The sequence below is a fragment of the Leucoraja erinacea genome, chromosome 7, assembly GCF_028641065.1.
Source record: "Leucoraja erinacea ecotype New England chromosome 7, Leri_hhj_1, whole genome shotgun sequence".
Taxonomy (NCBI): Eukaryota; Metazoa; Chordata; class Chondrichthyes; order Rajiformes; family Rajidae; genus Leucoraja; species Leucoraja erinaceus.
Window position 1 is genome coordinate 38,024,429 of NC_073383.1, and position 20,479 is coordinate 38,044,907.

The 20,479-nt window shown below is 42.4% G+C and overlaps 1 protein-coding gene across 1 annotated transcript in view; it reads right to left on the minus strand.

The window, feature by feature from the left end:
* Positions 1 to 20,479, minus strand: part of bard1 (BRCA1 associated RING domain 1) — a 190,415-nt gene that overhangs the window by 114,328 nt on the left and 55,608 nt on the right. Inside the window, 3 exon segments of the mRNA XM_055638306.1 lie at positions 9,727 to 9,899; positions 13,082 to 13,162; positions 16,061 to 17,115. Of these exon segments, the coding sequence (XP_055494281.1) occupies positions 9,727 to 9,899; positions 13,082 to 13,162; positions 16,061 to 17,115 (1,309 nt within the window).

The following is a 20,479-nucleotide window of genomic DNA, read 5'->3' on the forward strand; positions in this document are numbered from 1 at the left end:
ATTAAAGTAAAGCAGTCATTTCTAATTTTCAGTGATACTTTCATCTTTAGAACAATATAAACCCCTCTGATTAGATGGTCCTATAAATAAGACAACTATGTGTAAAATAACTACCCAATGAAACAACCAGGATAGGCAGACTGTGAAGCACTGAAATAAAGCAATCAAATCCAGGCAGATACTGAGGTACTATTGTATTCTGAACATAAATTCTGTTAGCATCTGTGAATTTATTTAATCATCTCCACTGGCCTCTTCCCCTAACCTTGCCAATCTCTCAGAAATTCTTATTGCCATCAACGGTAAATCCAATTTTAAACTGGATAAGTGCATGAAACAAAAAGAGAATAAAGGATAAGGACTTGCACAGATTTTAATTACAATTTGAACGTGTTATATTATGAATTTCATCTCAGTTTTGAAATGGGATAAAATATAAACAAAAACAAATGGAACAAAATAATCTCAAAACAAGTTGATAATATGTTGGAGATCTGAAATAGAATAAAAAACACAATTCTATAGATCTAGCGCAAAGAAAAACTAAATTCAATAAAAAGTGCTGGAAATTTATTGCAAGACAGGTAGCACCTACAGAGAGGGAAATAGAGTTACTGCTACAAATCGATGTGCTTTCTTCATGACTGGTGAAAACTTGAAAATAGGGTTATTGTTGAAACGATTACTTTATTATTCTCTTCACGGAATCACATAGCCGGACCTACTAAACAGTTCCAGCAATGTCTGTTTTTATTTCAGATTTGCACCATCTGCAGGTTTTATTGGTTTGAGACTAATTAATGTTTTGGCCATGGATGCCTGACATAGCCCCACTGCAGTAAATGTCAATGACTCTTACAAATAAATAGTCAGAAGCAATATAAAAACATGGGTAATGTCAAAACAGTATTAGAGTTAAAGAAAGTGAAATCAGAACAGGAATAAAAAAACAATTGAAGCAGCATCTTCAATCAGGTTCCACAATGTAATTACACCATCATAAAGATCAAATGTGACTTAAGGACATTGCAAAGTGCTTTACAACCATGAAGTAATTTAAAAGTGCATTCCAATGGCATAGTGCAGAACAGAATTGTACTGTGTTCTAAAATGCCAACAACAAGACTATTGGTACTATCCTACTTGAAAGAGTGTGGAGTTAACAGGTTGTTTATGGTGAAAAGTTTCACAAAGCGGTAACGCGGCTACATTGAAATCATACAAAGTTTACTGATCTTAAAATTGTTATGGTGGAGGAGAGAATTAGAAAAATTAGGTGGATAATGCAAAGGAAAGTAGTGGTGCCATGAACAAACCCTTATCACTCTGTGTTACTTTTGGACAAGTTTGGAAATCCTGTTACAGGATTAACGTTGTTTTACGATTAACGATTAAATGTTGCAGGATTAATGATCATGGTCAATCCATGGTTTAGAGAGCTGTGAGAAGTAGTCTGATAGTTGAGGAGAAAGTGGATACTTCCATCCTAATCTTTTTCTACACTAATCATTAACCTGGCTGACTTGTAATGACCTAATCTTTTCCTTTTATAAACAAACATTAGCATCCTCTGGACTTCCAACAAAAGATTCTTAAGGGCCGGTCCCACTATGGTGCCCTTATTGGTACGTTTAGGAGAGTCTGTGCTCGCCACAAGCTCGCAGCATGGTCGACACATGGTCGTAGGTGATCTCTGGTAATTCTCCTTCATGGTCGAGAGGAGTTTCTGCATAGTGGTTACTACTCGCGGCCTCAGTTTGGTCGCGGAAAATGTTTCAACATATTGAAAATTTTTCTGCGAGCAAAAATTGGTCGGCATGGAGAAAATCGATAGTTTTGAAGCCGTAGTGCAGTGGTGGTGGGGTCGCCATGTCATTGTAGGTAGTCGAGGTAGCCGTAGGTAATCTCTTTTGCTGACCAGGCATTTTAATTGGCTCATTGGGGAAAAAAAACGTAAGCACGAGTTTTCAGAGCCAAGGAAAATGTTAAATGCCCGCTAAACTTCGCAGCTGTGTATTTTTGTGGCTTTCATTAAAAGTTCTTAAAAGTGTCTCCACTCCTTCTCGTCCTTCTCCTCTCCCCCCACTCTTTTAAAGGACTTACCCTACACTATGCTAGCCATCTTTACCCTTCCTGTTCATCGCGGCAGTTTGCTGAAAAGTGCTGGCACCTCCCTAGCTGATGACCTGAACTCCTTTTACGCTCGTTTCGAGAGAGGCAACACCACTCCAGGTCTGCCGAATATCGACAATACCGCCAGCGGGCTGGCTACCAAAGCTGAAGGGAGGAATGTGCACACATTCTCGCTGTCCGAGCACGACGTGAGGAGGGCTCTGACACGGGTGAACACGAGAAAAGCTGCAGGCCCCGATGGCATCTCGGGGCAAGTACTCAAGTCCTGTGCTACGCAGCAAGCTCCAGTGCTCACTACATTATTCAACCTCTCCCTGGACAAGTCCGTAGTCCCTGCCTGCTTCAAAAAATCCATCATTGTACCGGTACCAAAAAATGCCTCCCCAGCCTGTCTGAATGACTACCGTCCAGTGGCCCTTACCTCGGTAGTCATGAAATCCTTTGAGAGGCTGGTGAAGAAACACATCTGCGCCTTCCTCCCTCGGAACATAGACCCGTTGCAGTTGGCATACCGTCCGAACAGATCCACGGACGATGCGGTCTCCCAGGTCTTGCACACCGCTCTCTCCCATCTGGACAGCCAGAAGGGGGGCTACGTGAGGATGCTGTTCATAGACTACAGTTCAGCCTTCAACACGATAGTCCCCACCAGACTGGCCGGGAAGCTAATGGAATTGGGGCTCAACACCTCCCTGTGTGCCTGGGTCCTGGACTTTCTCACCGCCAGGCCCCAGGTAGTCAAGATGGGAGGGAATACATCGAAGTCCCTCACCCTGAGCACAGGATCGCCCCAGGGTTGCGGCCTCAGCCCCCTATTGTACTCCCTGTACACACATGACTGTGTGGCTAGGTTCAGCTCCAACTCATTAATTAAGTTTGCTGATGACACTGTGGTGGTTGGCCTGATCTCAGACAATGACGAGAAGGCCTACCGGGAGGAGGTGGCTGGTCTAGCACTCTGGTGCCAGGATAACAGCCTCCTCTTGAACATCAAAAAACCGAAGGAGCTGATCATGGACTTTAGGAGGGCACATCATCCAAGGACGTACACTCCATTGAGGATAAATGGGGATCCTGTGGATAGGGTGAACTGTTTTAAATATCTGGGAGTCCACATCTCCGAGGATGTGACATGGGCATCACACGCCTCAGCACTCGTGAGTAAGGCAAGGCAGCGCCTTTACCACCTCAGGCAATTGAGGATATTCAGAGTGTCTCCGAGGATCCTCCAGTGCTTTTACGCAGCGGCGGTGGAAGCATCTTGCCCGGGAACATTACCATCTGGTTTGGGAATTGCTCTGCCAAGGACAAGAAGGCTCTGCAGAGAGTAGTGCGTTCGGCTGAACGCACTATGGGAACTTCACTTGCCCCCCTGCAGGAACTATACATCAGGAGGTGCAACTCCAGAGCCAACAATATCATGAGAGACCCCTTCCACCCCTGCAATGGACTGTTCCAGCTGCTACGGTCAGGCAAACACCTCCGTTGCCATGCGGTGAGAACGGAGAGCTTGAGAGGAGTTTCTTCCCAGAGGCCATTCGGACTGTAAACGCCTATCTCACCAGGGACTAACTCTACTGAACGTTTTTCCTTCCATTATTTATTATGTAAAAGAATACGTGTGTTATGATTGTGTTTATAGTTTGTTTGGTTGTTTGGTTGTTTGTCTTTTGCACAAAAGTCCGCGAGCATTGCCACTTTCATTTCACTGCACATCTCGTATGTGTATGTAACAAATACACGACTTGACCTAAGTGGGACAGGCCCTTTAACCATGGAATAATGGAAAATGATTAGCTGAGACATTTGCTATTTTTCTTCCTGTTCATCTTAACAAGAAATGCGTTATCTGTAATACATTTCAGAGAAATACTTTATCAGGGCCTGACAATTTATCTATTTTAAGATATGCTGATATTTTTTAAAATTTACCCCCTACATTTAATTTGTACAAGATTTTACCAATCTCTTCCTTAATCTGGACTGTATTGTCCTCTTTTGTGAGGCTCTCCAGCCCCTACATTCATGTTAATATTTTGGTTTCTAATTGGCTTCATTTTATTTTTAAACTTTTCCTTTTTAATATACTTAATATATCTTCGGATTTTGCCTAATATCACATCATTTTTTCTGGTGCTCTTCTTATTTTCAAAATTCCTATTTAATTTTACCGCTGCATCTTCTATGCATTTTCTGTAGCATTGAAACATAGAAATTAGGCGCAGGAGTAGGCCATTCGGCCCTTCGATCCTGCACCGCCATTCAATATGATCATGGCTGTTCATCCAACTCAGTATCCCGTACCTGCCTTCTCTCCATACCCCCTGATCCCCTTAGCCACAAGGGCCACATCTAACTCCTTCTTAAATATAGCCAATGAACTGGCCTCAACTATCCTCTGTGGCAGAGAGTTCCAGAGATTCACCACTCTCTGTGTGAAAAAAGTTTTTCTCATCTCGGTTTTAAAGGATTTCTCCCTTATCCTTAAGCTGTGACCCCTTGTCCTGGACTTCCCCAACATCGGGAGCAATCTTCCTGCATCTTGCCTGTCCAACCCCTTAAGAATTTTGTAAGTTTCGATAAGATCCCCTCTCAATCTCCTAAATTCTAGAGAGTATAAACCAAGTCTATCCAGTCTTTCTTCATAAGACAGTCCTGACATCCCAGGAATCAGTCTGGTGAACCTTCTCTGCACTCCCTCTACGGCAATAATGTCCTTCCTCAGATTTGGAGACCAAAACTGTACGCAATACTCCAGGTGTGGTCTCACCAAGACCCTGTACAACTGCAGTAGAACCTCCCTGCTCCTATACTCAAATCCTTTTGCTATGAAAGCTAACATACCATTCGCTTTCTTCACTGCCTGCTGCACCTGCGTTCCTACTTTCAATGACTGGTGTACCATGACACCCAGGTCTCGCTGCATCTCCCCTTTTCCTAATCGGCCACCATTTAGATAATAGTCTGCTTTCCTGTTTTTGCCACCAAAATGGATAACCTCACATTTATCCACATTATACTGCATCTGTCAAACATTTGCCCACTCACCCAGCCTGTCCAAGTCACCTTGCAGTCTCCTAGCATCCTCCTCACAGCTAACACTGCCCCCCAGCTTAGTGTCATCCGCAAACTTGGAGATATTGCCTTCAATTCCCTCATCCAGATCATTAATATATATTGTAAATAGCTGGGGTCCCAGCACTGAGCCTTGCGGTACCCCACTAGTCACTGCCCGCCATTGTGAAAAGGACCCGTTTACTCCTACTCTTTGCTTCCTGTTTGCCAGCCAGTTCTCTATCCACATCAATACTGAACCTCCAATGCCGTGTGCTTTAAGTTTGTATACTAATCTCTTATGTGGGACCTTGTCGAAAGCCTTCTGGAAGTCCAGATAGACCACATCCACTGGTTCTCCCCTATCCACGCTACTAGTTACATCCTCAAAAAATTCTATAAGATTCGTCAGACATGATTTACCTTTCGTAAATCCATGCTGACTTTGTCCAATGATTTCACCACTTTCCAAATGTGCTGCTATCCCATCTTTAATAACTGACTAGCAGTTTCCCCACTACCGACGTTAGACTAACTGGTCTGTAATTCCCCGTTTTCTCTCTCCCTCCCTTCTTAAAAAGTGGGGTTACGTTTACTACCCGCCAATCCTCAGGAACTACTCCAGAATCTAAAGAGTTTTGAAAGATTATTACTAATGCACCCACTATTTCTGGAGCTACTTCCTTAAGTGCTCTGGGATGCAGCCTATCTGGCCCTGGGGATTTATCGGCCTTTAATCCATTCAATTTACCCAACACCACTTCCCAACTAACCTGGATTTCACGCAATTCCTCCTAATCCTTTGACCCGTGGTCCCCTGGTATTTCCGGCAGATTATTTATGTCTTCCTTAGTGAAGACGGAACCAAAGTAGTTTTTCAATTGGTCCGCCATATGCTTGTTCCCCATGATCCACTCACCTGTTTCTGACTGCAAGGGACCTACATTTGTTTTAACTAATCTCTTTCCTTTCACATATCTATAAAAACTTTTGCAGTCAGTTTTTATGTTCCCTGCCAGTTTTCTTTCATAATCTATTTTCCCTTTCCTAATTAAGCCCTTTGTCCTCCTCTGCTGGTCTCTGAATTTCTCCCAGTCCTCCGGTATGCTGCTTTTTCTGGCTAAATTTGTACGCATCATCCTTCGCTTTGATACTATCCCTGATTTCCCTTGTTATCCATGGATGTACTACCTTCCCTGATTTATTCTTTTGCCAAACTGGGATGAACAATTTTTGTAGTTCATCCATGCAGTCTTTAAATGTCTTCCATTGCATATCCACCGTCAACCCTTTTAGAATTAATTGCCAGTCAATCTTGGCCAATTCACGTCTCATACCCTCAAAGTTACCTTTCTTTAAGTTCAGAACCATTGTTTCTGAATTAACAATGTCACTCTCCATCCTAATGAAGAACTCAACCATATTATGGTCACTCTTGCCCAAGGGGGCACGTACAACAAGACTGCTAACTAACCCTTCCTCATTACTCAATACCCAGTCTAAAATAGCCTGCTCTCTCGTTGGTTCCTCTACATGTTGATTTAGATAACTATCCCGCATACAATCCAAGAAATCCTCTTCCTCAGCACCCCTGCCAATTTGATTCACCCAATCTATATGTTTGAAGTGTTTTGCCTTTGTCGCACGCATTTCTAATTTCCTGTTTGATACCATCTCCAACTTCACTGCTACTGTTAGGTGGCCTTTACAAGTCCAGTGTCCTTTAAGTTTTCCTTATCATGCTCACTACTTCCTTTGAAATTCTGGATTTTGGAGTCACGTCCAATTTGCTCTGAATCCTCACTATCCATTACATTGTTCTAATACCAATTCTCCAATTCATTGTTAGTCATCATATGTCTTTCTGGTCAACCTGACATTTCTCCCCACTGTGAATTTCATACTAATGTATCTTTAATTTTGTCTCTAATTTCACTAAATCTAACTGGATAAATCTAGTTTGGTTAAAATCTTGGCAAAATGCTTTGCCACTGACACCTCTTCTAGTTGTCCAGCTACATTTCTTCAAAATATCCAGAACTGTTCTTTCTTTTGCTGGATTTCCTACACACAAGTTTGAAATATTTCATAAATAGGTATTTATCCTTCTATTTATATCTATTCATTTGGGGCTGATAGTAAACTTGAATAGATGTTGTTAAAACTCATACATTTTCATTTCAAAACAAAAAATTGGTCAGAAAACTGAAATTTGGCATGACGTGGATCATTGCAAAGAGAATGATATTGGAGATGTTACAGTGTGAAAATGTTACACATATGATTTAATCTAGCTATGAGCAACAAAAATGTAACCAAAAAAAGTGAATATAAACGTCTTCCAAGCACGGATAACACAATTGTTTAGATTTGTACCAAGTAGAATGTGATAATTAATCTAAAAGCATTAATAGGCATCAAAAAGACAATTTGATATTCTAATGCAATACAGGTGCACAACCTTTTATCCGAAATTCCAAATAACGAAAAGCTCTGAATAGCGGACATTTTTTCGGTCCTTGAAGAAAGGTCCTTGAAGACGTTCACCGAGGGCGGCCCGCAGAGGTGACAGCGGAACCTCCGGTCGGTCCTCGAAGTAAGGGGAACTAAATCCCCATTCATAAAAGAGAAGGCGAGGGTATATTGCGCGGGAGGGTTAATAATTGACAATCTGCTGCTGCCTGCCCGTTGAGTTAAAAAGTTCCCACGTTAGACTCACGATACACAGTGTATCGTGAGTCTTGCGTGGGAACTTTTTAACTCAGCGGGCAGGCAGCAGCAGATTGTCGCTCCCTTCAGTTTCACCCCACCTACACCCCTCTGCTTCCCGACCATGTGTGTGACCCCCTTCCCTCCCCTCTCCAGCTCCCCGCCCATTGCACCGGCGCGGGGGCTTTGAACTGTCTTCATGTCGGCGATGCCAGCAGGTCAGTGCCAGTCACCAGAGCCTTCGGGACCAACGGGACACCGACCACCAGGCCCACTGCAAGCACGGAGATCCCAGAGACCCACAGCCAGCAGCAGCCCAGCCCTGTTCCAACTCCAGAGGAACACGCTCCCCATAGGGACAGAAGCTGATGGTGTGCATGGTACGTCTTGTTCTTGGGGTTGCAGATGAGGGGGCGCAGCTCGGGCTGTGACGTCTCCGGCCACCCCCCTGTACAGGAGCTGAGACTGTGAACTGTACCACCCTTGCAGGTGAGCAGGAGAGTGGGGTTGTTTGCAGTTGCAGAGGGAGGGGGAAAGGGCGGTACAGTTCCCAGTCTCAGCTCCTGTCCAGGGGGGTGGCCGTAGACGTCAGGACCAACGGGACACCGACTGCAAGCACGGAGATCCCAGAGACTCACAGCCAGCGGCAACTCTAGTCCAGCCCCGCTCCAACTCCAGAAGAACCAGGGTTGCGTATGAGGGGGCACAGCTCGGGCTGTGGGCAAACTGCCACTTGTCGCTGTAGCAGCCCATCAGGGAGCGGGTTCCTGTTGGTCGTGACGTCTCCGGCCACCTCCCTGGACAGGAGCTGAGAGACGTCAGAACCACCAGAAGCCGCTCCCCGATGGGCCGCTACGGCGACAAGTGGCAGTTCGCCCACAGCCCGAGCTGCGCCCCCTCATCGGGACACCGACCCCCAGGCCCACTGCAAGCACGGAGATCCCAGATCAGCAACTCCAGCCCAGCCCCGCTCCAACTCCAGAGGAACACGCTCCCCGCAGGGGCAGAAGCTGATGGTGTGCAAGGTACGTCTTGTTCTTGGGGTGGCGCAGCTCGGGCTGTGGGCGAACTGCCACTTGTCGCCATAGCGGCCCATCGGGGAGTGGATTCCTCTGGAGTTGGAGGGACAGGGAGACACAGCGGTTTTTGAGAATGGTGGGCAATCACTTCCAAAGTTCTGCCCACAGTCAGTACACCTCTCCAACACTTGTCTCCCACACTAAGATCATTTCGCAGAGAATGATCCCAACCTAACCCTCCCTATTCTCTCCTATTCTGCAAGAAAAAGCTACATTGAAGACTCAAACTCGAGTAACTGCCGGTATCGAGGCGCAAACTCGTGACCTTGCGGATATGAGCCGAGCACTCTACCACTGAGCCAGCCGTTAAAATCTACACTAAAAATCTTCCATTCCAAAAGCCGAAAAATTCCGAATTACGAAAAGTGTCTGGTCCCAAGGCTTTCGGATAAAAGATTGTGCACCTGTATTAGGATATCGTTAAAAGCATTCATGTTGCTATGCAAATTTATGAGTACAAATGTATTATAATCTTAAAACTCCACCAGTCTAGCGACTATGTAATTTGTACTAAGATTTCAGATTTGAACAAAGAAATATTCTGGTGATTGAATATTATCACTTGCTGGTAAATTTACCATGGTCATACTTAGAATGATAGAACAATTATCTTTCAAATAATGTTGGTCGATACTAGATTTTTCAGCCAATTATGATTATAGATTCTGCATTTTCTAGATGTCAAAATGAAACATTTACTTAAGTTGGATGTACCTCATAGGTGGTGAATGGAACAGAGATGATAACTTACATCACATCTTGAGAAGCTCCATGTGAGACGAGCAGCTTAACAACATTCACATGTCCATTCTTTACTGCATCATGTAAGGGAGAATCATTTTCATATCCTGGTGTGTTCACAAGAACACCAAACTGCAGTAACAGCTGTACAACCTTCATGTGCCCATGGTTACAGGCTTCATGCTATAAAAACACAAATATTAATGACTTAAGGAGGAACTACACAAAAATCATAATGTCAACAACTTGTCAATCAAAAAATATTTAGAAGTTCAGAATGTCATACATACATGAAGGAAACAGGCCCTTGAGCCAAAGACAAAAGCAAGTTTGCCAAAAGCACACTGCCAATTAACACATTTCAAATTTCTAGTGGATAAACAAATTGCCTTGAATAAAGTAATATTTAAAGAATATTTTTTTAAATCAACTATCAGACTTTATCTTACATTAAATGTTGTACCCATTATCCTTAATCTGTTTACTGTGGACAGCTTGATTGTAGAGTGTTTTCTTTGACATTATAGCACACAAACAAAAGCTTTTCACTGTAGCTCAGTACATGGGGCAATAACAAACTTAACTAAACTATGCATGAATTTTCTCAAATGATCTGACACTGATTGGTCTCATAATAATTATTGTCCCAAGTGAGAATTTCACCGAGATCAACATGAAGATCGGATAAGAGAAGCTTGCCCAGAGGCAAGAGTGAATAGATTCTATGCTTTCCAGAGATTTTTTTAAATATAAAAATGAGTCTTAACAAGGCAGATCTGCAAGATGTTTTCCAATGGTTAGGAAACTGAAAATAAAGTCAACTTTTTGGTACAAGTTGTTCTCTCACTTACAATGGGTTCCTTCACAAAAATCAATAACATTTTCAGAAAGTGATCCAATTTTGAATTTGGCACTGGGAAACAAAGAAACCATCTGAATGTACTCCATCCCTCCAGCTCCTGATCCATTGTCAATCTCACTCAACTTTTAATACAATAATGATCATTACATTGATTTTAAACACTAACATTGTTTCACCCCGTCTAGAATACTGATTGACGTCGAATATTTTCAGCACTTTGTTCTTTTTTGCTTAAGAAGCAAAATATTAAATGGTGTTCCTCCAATTTGCATTTAGCCTCATTTGGACAATGGAGGAGGCCCAGGACAGAAAGGTCAGTGTGAGAATGGGAAGGGGAATTAAAATGTTTATCAACCAGGAGATCAGGTAGGTGCAGGAGGACTGAGCGAAGGTATTCAGCGAAACGGTCAGAGTGAGGCTAAACGTAAATTGGAGGTACAGCACCTCATATTTCGCTTGGGCAGCTTACAACCCAGTGGTACGAATATTGATTTCTCTAACTTCAAGTAACCCATGCATTCCCTCTCCCTCCATCCCTCTCCCACCCAAGTCGTACCAACTTCTCGTTTTCACCCAGCAAATACATAACAATGGCCTGGTTTATTTATCATCGTTACTTTTTTGCATATCTTTCATTCATTGTTGTATATCTTTCTACATCACCGTCTATATCTCCCATTTCCATTTCCCATGACTTACAATCTAAAGAAGGGTCTCAACCCGAAATGTCACCCATCCTTTTCTCCAGAGATGCTGTATGTCCTGCTGAGTTACTCCAGCATTGTGTCTATCTTCGGTTTAAACCACCATCTGCAGTTCGTTCCTACACACTTCTAGACGTAATACCCTGACTGATAAAGACCAATGTACCAAAAGCTTTCTTGATCTACCTGTGATGCCACTTTCAAGGAACTATATAACTGTACTCCTTGATCCATCTGCTTTACAACATTCCCCAGGGCCCTGGCATTCAGTGAAGGTCCTGCCCTTGGCTTGACATCCTAAAATGCAACACCTCACTCTTATCTGCATTGAACTCGATTAATTATTCCTCAACCAACTTGCCCAACTTATCATGATCCTACTATAATTTTTGATAACCATCTTACTATCCACAATCGTAGAAAACATTTTTGTGGAAACTGTTTTCTGTAAATGCAAAAAGCCTGACGAGATAGGAAATGTTAAACAAGGGAACAGAAAATGTTGTAAATACTCAGCTAGTCAGATAGCACCCATGACAAGAGAAACACCATTACTATTTCAGCTCAACAACCTTTCTTCAATCTAAAATGTTAACTCTAAATTCACAGCTGCTATGTAACCTGCTGATTATTTCCATCTTTTCTTTCTGAAGCTTTCTGTTAGGTATTCCAATCCAAGGAAATATGTAGGCATTGCTAGTTTTATCTATCTAAATTATTTCTCCTTATCATCTAACAAATAGAAATCAGACAATGCTATGGCTTCTGTTGCAAAATGTGCATATCTCCTAGACCAAACTAACTCACAACAATACATGTGGGCATAAATTTTGATCATACTTTGATGTACAGAGGGATGCTGCGGTTCCAAGTCCATAACTCCCTGAAAGTGGCAACACAAGTAGAGTGGTAAAGACGGCATATGGTACGCTTTCCTTCATTGTTTGGCGCATTATTAGCCGGGGAGAGGTTGGACAGACCTGGATTGTTTTCTCTGAAACTCCAGAGGATGTGGGAGACCTGATAGAAGTATATAAGATTATGAGAGACAGATGGATAGCCAGTCAAAACCATTTTCTCAGGATGGAAATATCACCTGCTAGAGGGCATAGCTTTAAGATGAAAGGGACAACGTTTAAAGGAGATGTGCGGGGCGAGATTTCTGTTTTACACTGTGGGCTAGGAACGTACTGCCACGAGTGGTGATTGAGGCAGATATTATAGTGACATTTAATAGACTTTTGGATAGGCACATGGATATACAGGAAATTAAGTGACATGGATTATGTGCAGGTAGATAAGAGTTGGGAAGAGGAGCGCAGCGTTAGAGTTGCTGCTTTACAGTGCCAGAGATCCGGGTTTGATCCTGACTATGGGTGCTGTCTCTACATAGATTGCTCGTTTTGCCTGCGACCGTGTGGGTTTTCTCCGGGTGCTCTGGTTTCCTCCCACATTCCAAAGACGTGCAGGTTTATAGGTTAATTAGCTTCTGTAAATTGTCCTTGGGATAGGATAGAACTAGTGTACAGGTGATCACTGGTCAGCATGAACTCAGTGGGCTGAAGGGCCTGTTTCCATGCAGTATCTCTAAGATAAACTGAGTTGGTCTTGGCATCATGTTGGGCATAGACATGTGGGCCGCAAGGCCTGATCTTGTGCTGTACGGTTCTATGTTCTACTTGAATGGTCATTAAGAAGTAATATATCAATAATCAGTTATTTTAGTCATATTTTCATTTTTAAATCAGATGTAGAAATGTGAATTTACGGCTCCAAAAATTGAGTTCACCAATACATACCAAAGGCGTCCATCCTGCATTGTCCTTGATGTTTGGATTAGCTCCATTCTCCAAGAGCTGCTCAACTGCTGCAATGTCCCCCTGAAAAAAAGCAAAATCACACTCCTTAACATATATTTAATATGCATCTTAAAAAGAGTTTTAAAGCCCACATACTGTAAGGCAATCTATTCAATAATTTACTTGTTTCTCTAAATTATAAACTTCCCATGTCATGATAATCAACATGCATTTTTTACAGAGATCTTCAGCTATTATTATCTGAATGATGCCACAACAATCTTGCTCTCATTGTCGGCAAGACCAAGGATTTGATCATTGACTTTAGAAGGGGAATACTGAGGAATTACAAATCTCTCTTCATCAATGGGTGGCTGTGGAGGAAAATAACAACTTCCTAGGTATGCATATCTCTGCGGATCTATCATGGGCCCAACACATTCATAAAGAAAGTCTATCATAGCCTCTACTACCTTAGAAGATTGAGAAGATTTGGTATGTTGATGAAACTACTCTGGAACATCTCCAGGTGTACAACAGAGAGCTTATTATTTGGTTGCATCACAGCCTGATTCGGCTACTCAAACGTCCAGGAACAAAGACGATTACAGGGTGATAGACAATGTGCGGCCCATCACAAGTATTATCCTTCTCAACATCTAAAGGCATTTACAGGAGTAATGCCTCAAAAAGGCAACAAATATTGTCAAAAACCAACATCACCCTGGCTATGCTCTAATTTCACTCCTACGATTGGGAAGAAGGTATAGTAATCTGAATACCGTGATCAAATGTGTAGGAATAAACTGCAGATGCTGGTTTATGCCGGAAAAGGAATAGGTGACATGTCAGGTAGGAATTCTTCTTCAGACTGCAAGATAGAGGTGGGGTGAGAAACTGGAGCCAAAAAGGCCAGAACAAATCACAGCCAGCAACAGATTACCTCAGGAAAGGTGGAGTCCATAATGGCCCATTGTTGACTGAGGAAGATGTGCTAATGAGAGGGATACAAGGATGAAATGTCACATATTCCTTTTCTACAGAGATGCTGCCTGTTTGCTGAGTTACTCAAGCATTTTTTTATGTCTATTTTCACCATAATGATCACCATAATGACCACCATAATTCACCATAATTTCACTTTCATCCCAACAACCACTTGAACACTATACAACACAAACCTCAACTATGAACTTCTACCGACTTTTGTGTTTTGTTACCTTAGCATTGCGATTATTAATTTAGTGATATATTGTTTATTATATAGTTTCTACGTTTATCATTACATATAACAATGAAACACTCTTGACAATCTCATGTACTCCAATTACACCAGGTAATCAAATTCTCTCATTTTGAAACTAGTTAGGATCATAGTTAAGGGCCTGGCCCACTTACGTGTCCTTGGCACGCAAATTACGCGACCTCTTGGTCGCGTTGAGGCGCACAGGCATTGTATGGCCGCGCGGGGCCGGACCCACTTAGAAACGCGGAGGGGTATGTAGCTGTGCGCGACTTCGCGCGGGGCTCCGAAATTTTTGTAGTAAACAAAATCTTCACGATCCAACGGCCTGTCGTGGAACTGACGGCCAAAATGGGACAGGCCCAAGACCATGGTGCGACGCAACGTCTCACCTTCAACAGCAGCAGAAGCAGGCAAACGATCGCCAAACTCGGCCTGGGGCTCATGGCCGTTGCGGTCCGGTTCCGCCCCCCCACTCCTACTCCCAGAGCGAGGCGAAGAAAATTGAAGATAGACACAAAATGCAGGAGTAACTCAGCCTGAAGAGTCTCAACACAAAACGTCACCCATTGCTTCTCTCCAGAGATGCTGCCGGTCCCGCTGAGTTACTCCAGCTTTGTGTCAATTTTCAAATGACGTCACGTGCTCCAGACGGCTGTGCGTACGCATGTACTCGCACCCGACCCTCGCAGGGTGGTCGCTGCTCAACGCGACCACGAGTTTGCGTAATTTGCATGCCAAAGACACGTAAGTGGGACAGGCCCGTAAAGCTAAAACAGCCATACCATTTGTCCTTGCATTCTCAAAGGTTTATGCACAATCCCAAGTCTCTCTTCCTACACCTGCTAATATTTTTGCCAATCAATACTCAGATTCACATTCACATTCACATTTATTGTCACATGCACCAATTAAGGTACATTGATATTTGAGTTACCATGCAGCTATACAATTAAAAGAACACAACACAATTAAAAAGAACAACAGAACTTATCATAAACATCCACCACAGTGATCACTGTCATGGAAGGCAATAAAATTCAGTCAGTCGTCCTCCTTTTGTTCACCCATGTTTGAGGCCTTGACCCTCCGTAGTCGCCGCTACAGACGGCCCGATGTACAAGCCCTCTTGTCGGGATGATCAAAGCTCCGACGTCGGGACGGATGCAACACCATCAACGGCTTGGAGTGCCTGAATCGGCCACTTTCTTACCCAAGGCCGAGGCTTCTCGATGTTATAGGCCGCAGGGAGGCCAGCGGTCGGAGCTCTTCTCCTGCAATCCCCGGCAAGGGATCCCTGCTCCAGGGGGTAAGTCCGCTCCACGCCTGCTGTTAGAAGCTCCACAGACCACAGCTTCACGATGTTAAAGTCAACAGGCCGGCGGTCGGAGCCTTTCTTCTGGCTCCGCGATGGAAGTCCGCGCCGCGCCTGCTGCTGAAGCTCTGGGCCGGTCTCTGGGAAAAGCCGCACCAATCCAAGTTATTAGGCCGCGAGGGAGGGCGAAAATGCGACTAGGAGAAAAGTCGCATTCTGCCGAGCTAAGTGAATGGAAACGGTTTCCCCCTTCCCCCCCCCCCCCCCCACCCCCACCACACCCCCACATAAAAACATACTAGAGACATTAACACATGCATTTAGACATATCAAAAAAAAAAGTCAAATGACCGACAAACTGCTGGCGAGGCTGCCGCATGCGGCGCCACCCAATCTTTCAACTTTTATTGGTTTACTGTACCTTTATGGAAGCGATGTGTAGTGGAGTTTCACCCTTGTGATTTTTCTTCATCGTGGGAGTAAGAGGAGAGATTGGAGTTGTCGCACAACTTCCGACCAGATTGCTTTTAGGTGTAGATCGTGGTGTGCACGGAGATTTCTGTGTCGCATGTTGGTTTTTTCCATCGTCGCCTCTATTCGAAGAGGTGTTGCAGCTATTGTCTATTGAAGAAATAGCTTGTGTCTCATTAATAGCTTCGCTCAACTCAGATTTAAGTCGTAGTGGAGTTACAGATTGATCTTGTGTGTCTGATCTAGATGGATCACATGTATTCTTACTGCAACTTGGTGATGTTTTAAGGCAAGAACTCTGACCTTTTTTTATCTTTTTTGAGGGGGTTTTAGAGCTAGAATCTGATGATTTTCTTGATCTTTTAGCACTGGCATGTGCTTTGGGTAGAGGAACAAGATGTTCCTCATCGAAGATTTGCGGCAACTGTCCTGGAGAAATAGCCTTGCAACTGGAGGTTGCTGCATTGTTACTTGCTTCAGAAGGATTATCTGCTGTTCGTTTGGTCACAGACTCTACCTTGGAATCAATTATATTGTGAACCGGTGAAATTGTATCTGAATGGTCCAATGCTTCAGCAGTATCATCTGGAACTGCTTGTCTTTGACTGCTACAAACCAATGGTTCACTGGAAAATGAGACTACTCTGTCGTGATCCATATCTCCAGTACTGTCATTCTCTCTCTCTATGTTCATGATTGTTCTTTTTCCAAATCCCCAATCCTTATTAATATCAGTCAATCTTTTCCGACTCCCTCGTTTTGACTTGTCTGAAGTCTTCTTCTTTGGTGAACCATGTGGAGGTGATGGTGATGATATGAATTCAAACACAGAAGGTGGCGTTCCATTAATATCAGAACATGGAGTTATCTTCTGAGGCTTCTTCACAGCATCCAGAACACACTTCAATTTTCTACTGCGTGGACTAAACCACGTTCTGATTTGCCACTTTTTACCAGTTTTGCTTTCAGCTTTCATTTCCGGTGTAGCTGGGTTACTTTTATCAGCTAAAAATCAACAAAAGAACAATGATTAAAAAATGACAAACAAAACTAAAAGTTTGTTTTGGAGACACTTTAATTAAATTTACAGGAATCCCCCCCCCCCCAAGGAGATAGATTAAGCAAAATATCTTCATAATTTCATCCAGTCCTTTGTCTTTTCCTACTTTTGTGATATCCCAGTCATTCCAACTTGAACCACCGTTTCGATTTTATACTTCCAACAGCATTGTTAAAGAAGTCCATTTTTTGGCTACTTGGCGAGCCTGAAGCTCAAAGCCTTTGGTTATTATTTATTTGCAAACCTACAAAGCACAATTATAATTCTCTAAATGAATTTCTATGTCGCAAACATTTTCTAAGCCTTCCTCCCTGCATGCAAAGCTGAAATGGAACTCTTAAATTCACAAAACCAGAATGAGAGAAAGATAAGGATATTCTGCCGGAAAATGTCCTAGCTTAGATCTAATAATTTGCCACACAAATTCTCCCATATGCTGTTTTTCCATTCTGACAACTCAGAAGGCTATTTCAACCTCTCAAGCTGATGTTGGCTCGCAGAGCAATCCCACTGCCATTATTATTTTCCAACATCCCTGCAGCCCCCAAGATTCTGCACCTGAGGGGCAATTTACAGTGACCGATTAATCTACCTTCTACACATCTTTGGGATATTGGCAGAAACTGCAGTACCCAGGGTAAATCCATGGAGTCATAGAGAAAATATACATTAATGCTGTATTGAGCTGTGAGATAGCAACTCTACTTACTGTGACACCCAATACAAATAGCTTTAATGAACAGTTATATTCCTCTACTTCAAAACCAGGCATTCATTTAAGGGTTCAATTTCTTGATTTCTTTTCACTCAACATATGGTCTCAGCCCAATCTATCACAAACACAGCTCTCCCCATCATCACGAGCATCTACACGAGGCACTACAAGCCAGTAGCAACAAGTATTTCAACCAACTGTGCCATGAACGTTTCTCGCCTGAAGTTCCACATGACCAAGATCACAAACAGCTGTCAGATATCTACAACTATCAGATTTGTGAACCAACCTGCACAATCACAATCCTACCTTGGACCATCACTCTACTACCTTATACTTGTTTTCCCATTGTGTATTTTTGCACTGTTATTTTCTTTTGTAAAGTCTCTATTTTTTACACTGTTTTGTAGAATGCATAGTTTGTGTTTTGATGCTACTACAAGCTAGATTTTTTTATTGTGTCTGTACTTCATGGTACCTGTAGTTATGACAATACACTTTGCTTATCTCATGATGGATGAAAATGATACCTTACAGACAATTACAATAAAGGTAAATCTTATCTATGGTTTCTCATTTAACCTCTCATGAACAATAGATGACAAAATAATATCTGGTTCATTCAACTACTTGAAGAGCATTCTAACCATCACATTCCAACCCCAAACATTTACCCTCCCAATAATCACTTGTATAAGTAACCCAAATTTATTGGTGCAGAACAGCAATGATTTAGATACATATTCACAAATTATTTATATTATGAAGCTATTGGAAAAAAATAAACATCAAGAACAAGGATGCAAAGTAGTGTACTATTTTCATTAATTTACACCTAGTTCATTAAACCATACAGATGATAGTTGACTGCCATGACGAAAATATTTTGCTCCGGGAAGATTCATGCAATAACATGCAAAAGATAAAATACTCAAACTGGAAAGGCTACAACCTTTAATTCAAAACTGATAAATATCGACAATTTCCAAAATTATTGCACTCTGCGGCTTTATGTGCAGTGTGAATGAGAATTGAATAGATCCCATTATAATTCTCTCTAAAGATTTGCTGTTATCAAAGTGAAGGAAACGCGCTTTCAAATACATTAAAGCAATCTAATATCCTGCAATTCAACAAATAACAAAAAACTACATTGGCATAAAGCTTTACTGAAGTCAATTTTCTTTCAACCATATATTTAAAACCCATTCTTGAAACTTTTAATCAGAAATGGCACTGAATAGTTGGGATTGAGCAGCTAGGTCTAATTGCATACAATAAATTCAGCGATTATGCACATTAAATAATAAAGCACAAATAAAAGAGCCTTTTAAAAACATGATCCAAACCCCATAAAGATAACAGACTGCACTTCTGAAGTGAAATTGTTTTGACATTTAGAATTAAATGCAGGTCATTTCACACAATTGGGTTTGAAATTAGGTCAGTTACTTATTCTGCTCATAACTGCTTGGAAAGAAGTACAATTAACTGTACAATTGTACTATGCCAACATGTCTCTGTCCAACTACTACCTGACTAAATGTTTAATTTCTACCTAATCAAGATCCTGCTACAATAAAATCAATAAATGTAACATGACAGAATCTTTGTCTCTATTCGTGATTGCGCTGAATAATACTTCAAAATGAAGCCATGAAAACATATGTCAGAGGCTTAATGCCGCTGCACAAATGTTCACACTGTCTAGCTTAATCATAGTTGTTTTGAATGGTTTATCTCCAGTCAGAGAAACTGAACTATGCAGATTTGTGCAAAACTGTCTTGCAGTTGATACAAACAAATAGGTTTTCGGCAGTAGGAAGAGGATGTTGGTAGTCTGTGGAGTGTAGCTAGCCATAACTTGGCAAAATGATTAGTGTCAACTTAGTCCTCATTGGCGAACTCACTAGAAATTTGGTGGAGATAATATTCTCTTCCATTTTCTTCACCAAGGCATGCTCATTTGCCTCAGGGAAGACACACTAGGGTCTGGTATGATAGCTAACACCATAAAATGATTGAGTAAATTGGGTGTACAAAGTCCAAGAACCATCATTTGCTTTTACATGGTATCTTTTGCAAAATAGATCATCCCAAGTATGTACATCTCGTTCTATCTCAGCATCTTAAAAGGTATTGATCACTTATCGTATGTACTAAGGTCCAATTATCTCTATATCTATAAAACTCTCATCTTGTATGTATGTGCGCGGGTATGCATGTATGCGCGAGCGCGTATGTGTCTTTCTGCCTTCATCAAAACGGCACGTGCTAGCGCAGAAGTTTTCACAGATTATTAATCGCATTAACCGCGTCGACAAAATAAACTGCTTCACTTCACATTTCATGCTACATTTCACAAGTGACACGGTTTAAAAATACCCCAAACCGAAAACTCTCAACCTGGTTCCAAAGTCACAATGTCCCGGGGGGGGGGGGGGGGGGGGGGGGGGGGGGGGGGGGGGGGGGGCGGACACCAGTTTCAAGTGATGACAGGGGGAGGGCCACATTTACAAAGGGGGTTGCATCGAAGGTCATAAGGTCAAAGGGCGTGACGCATGGAGTCGCTCAAGCCTTCTGGAGTTCCATAT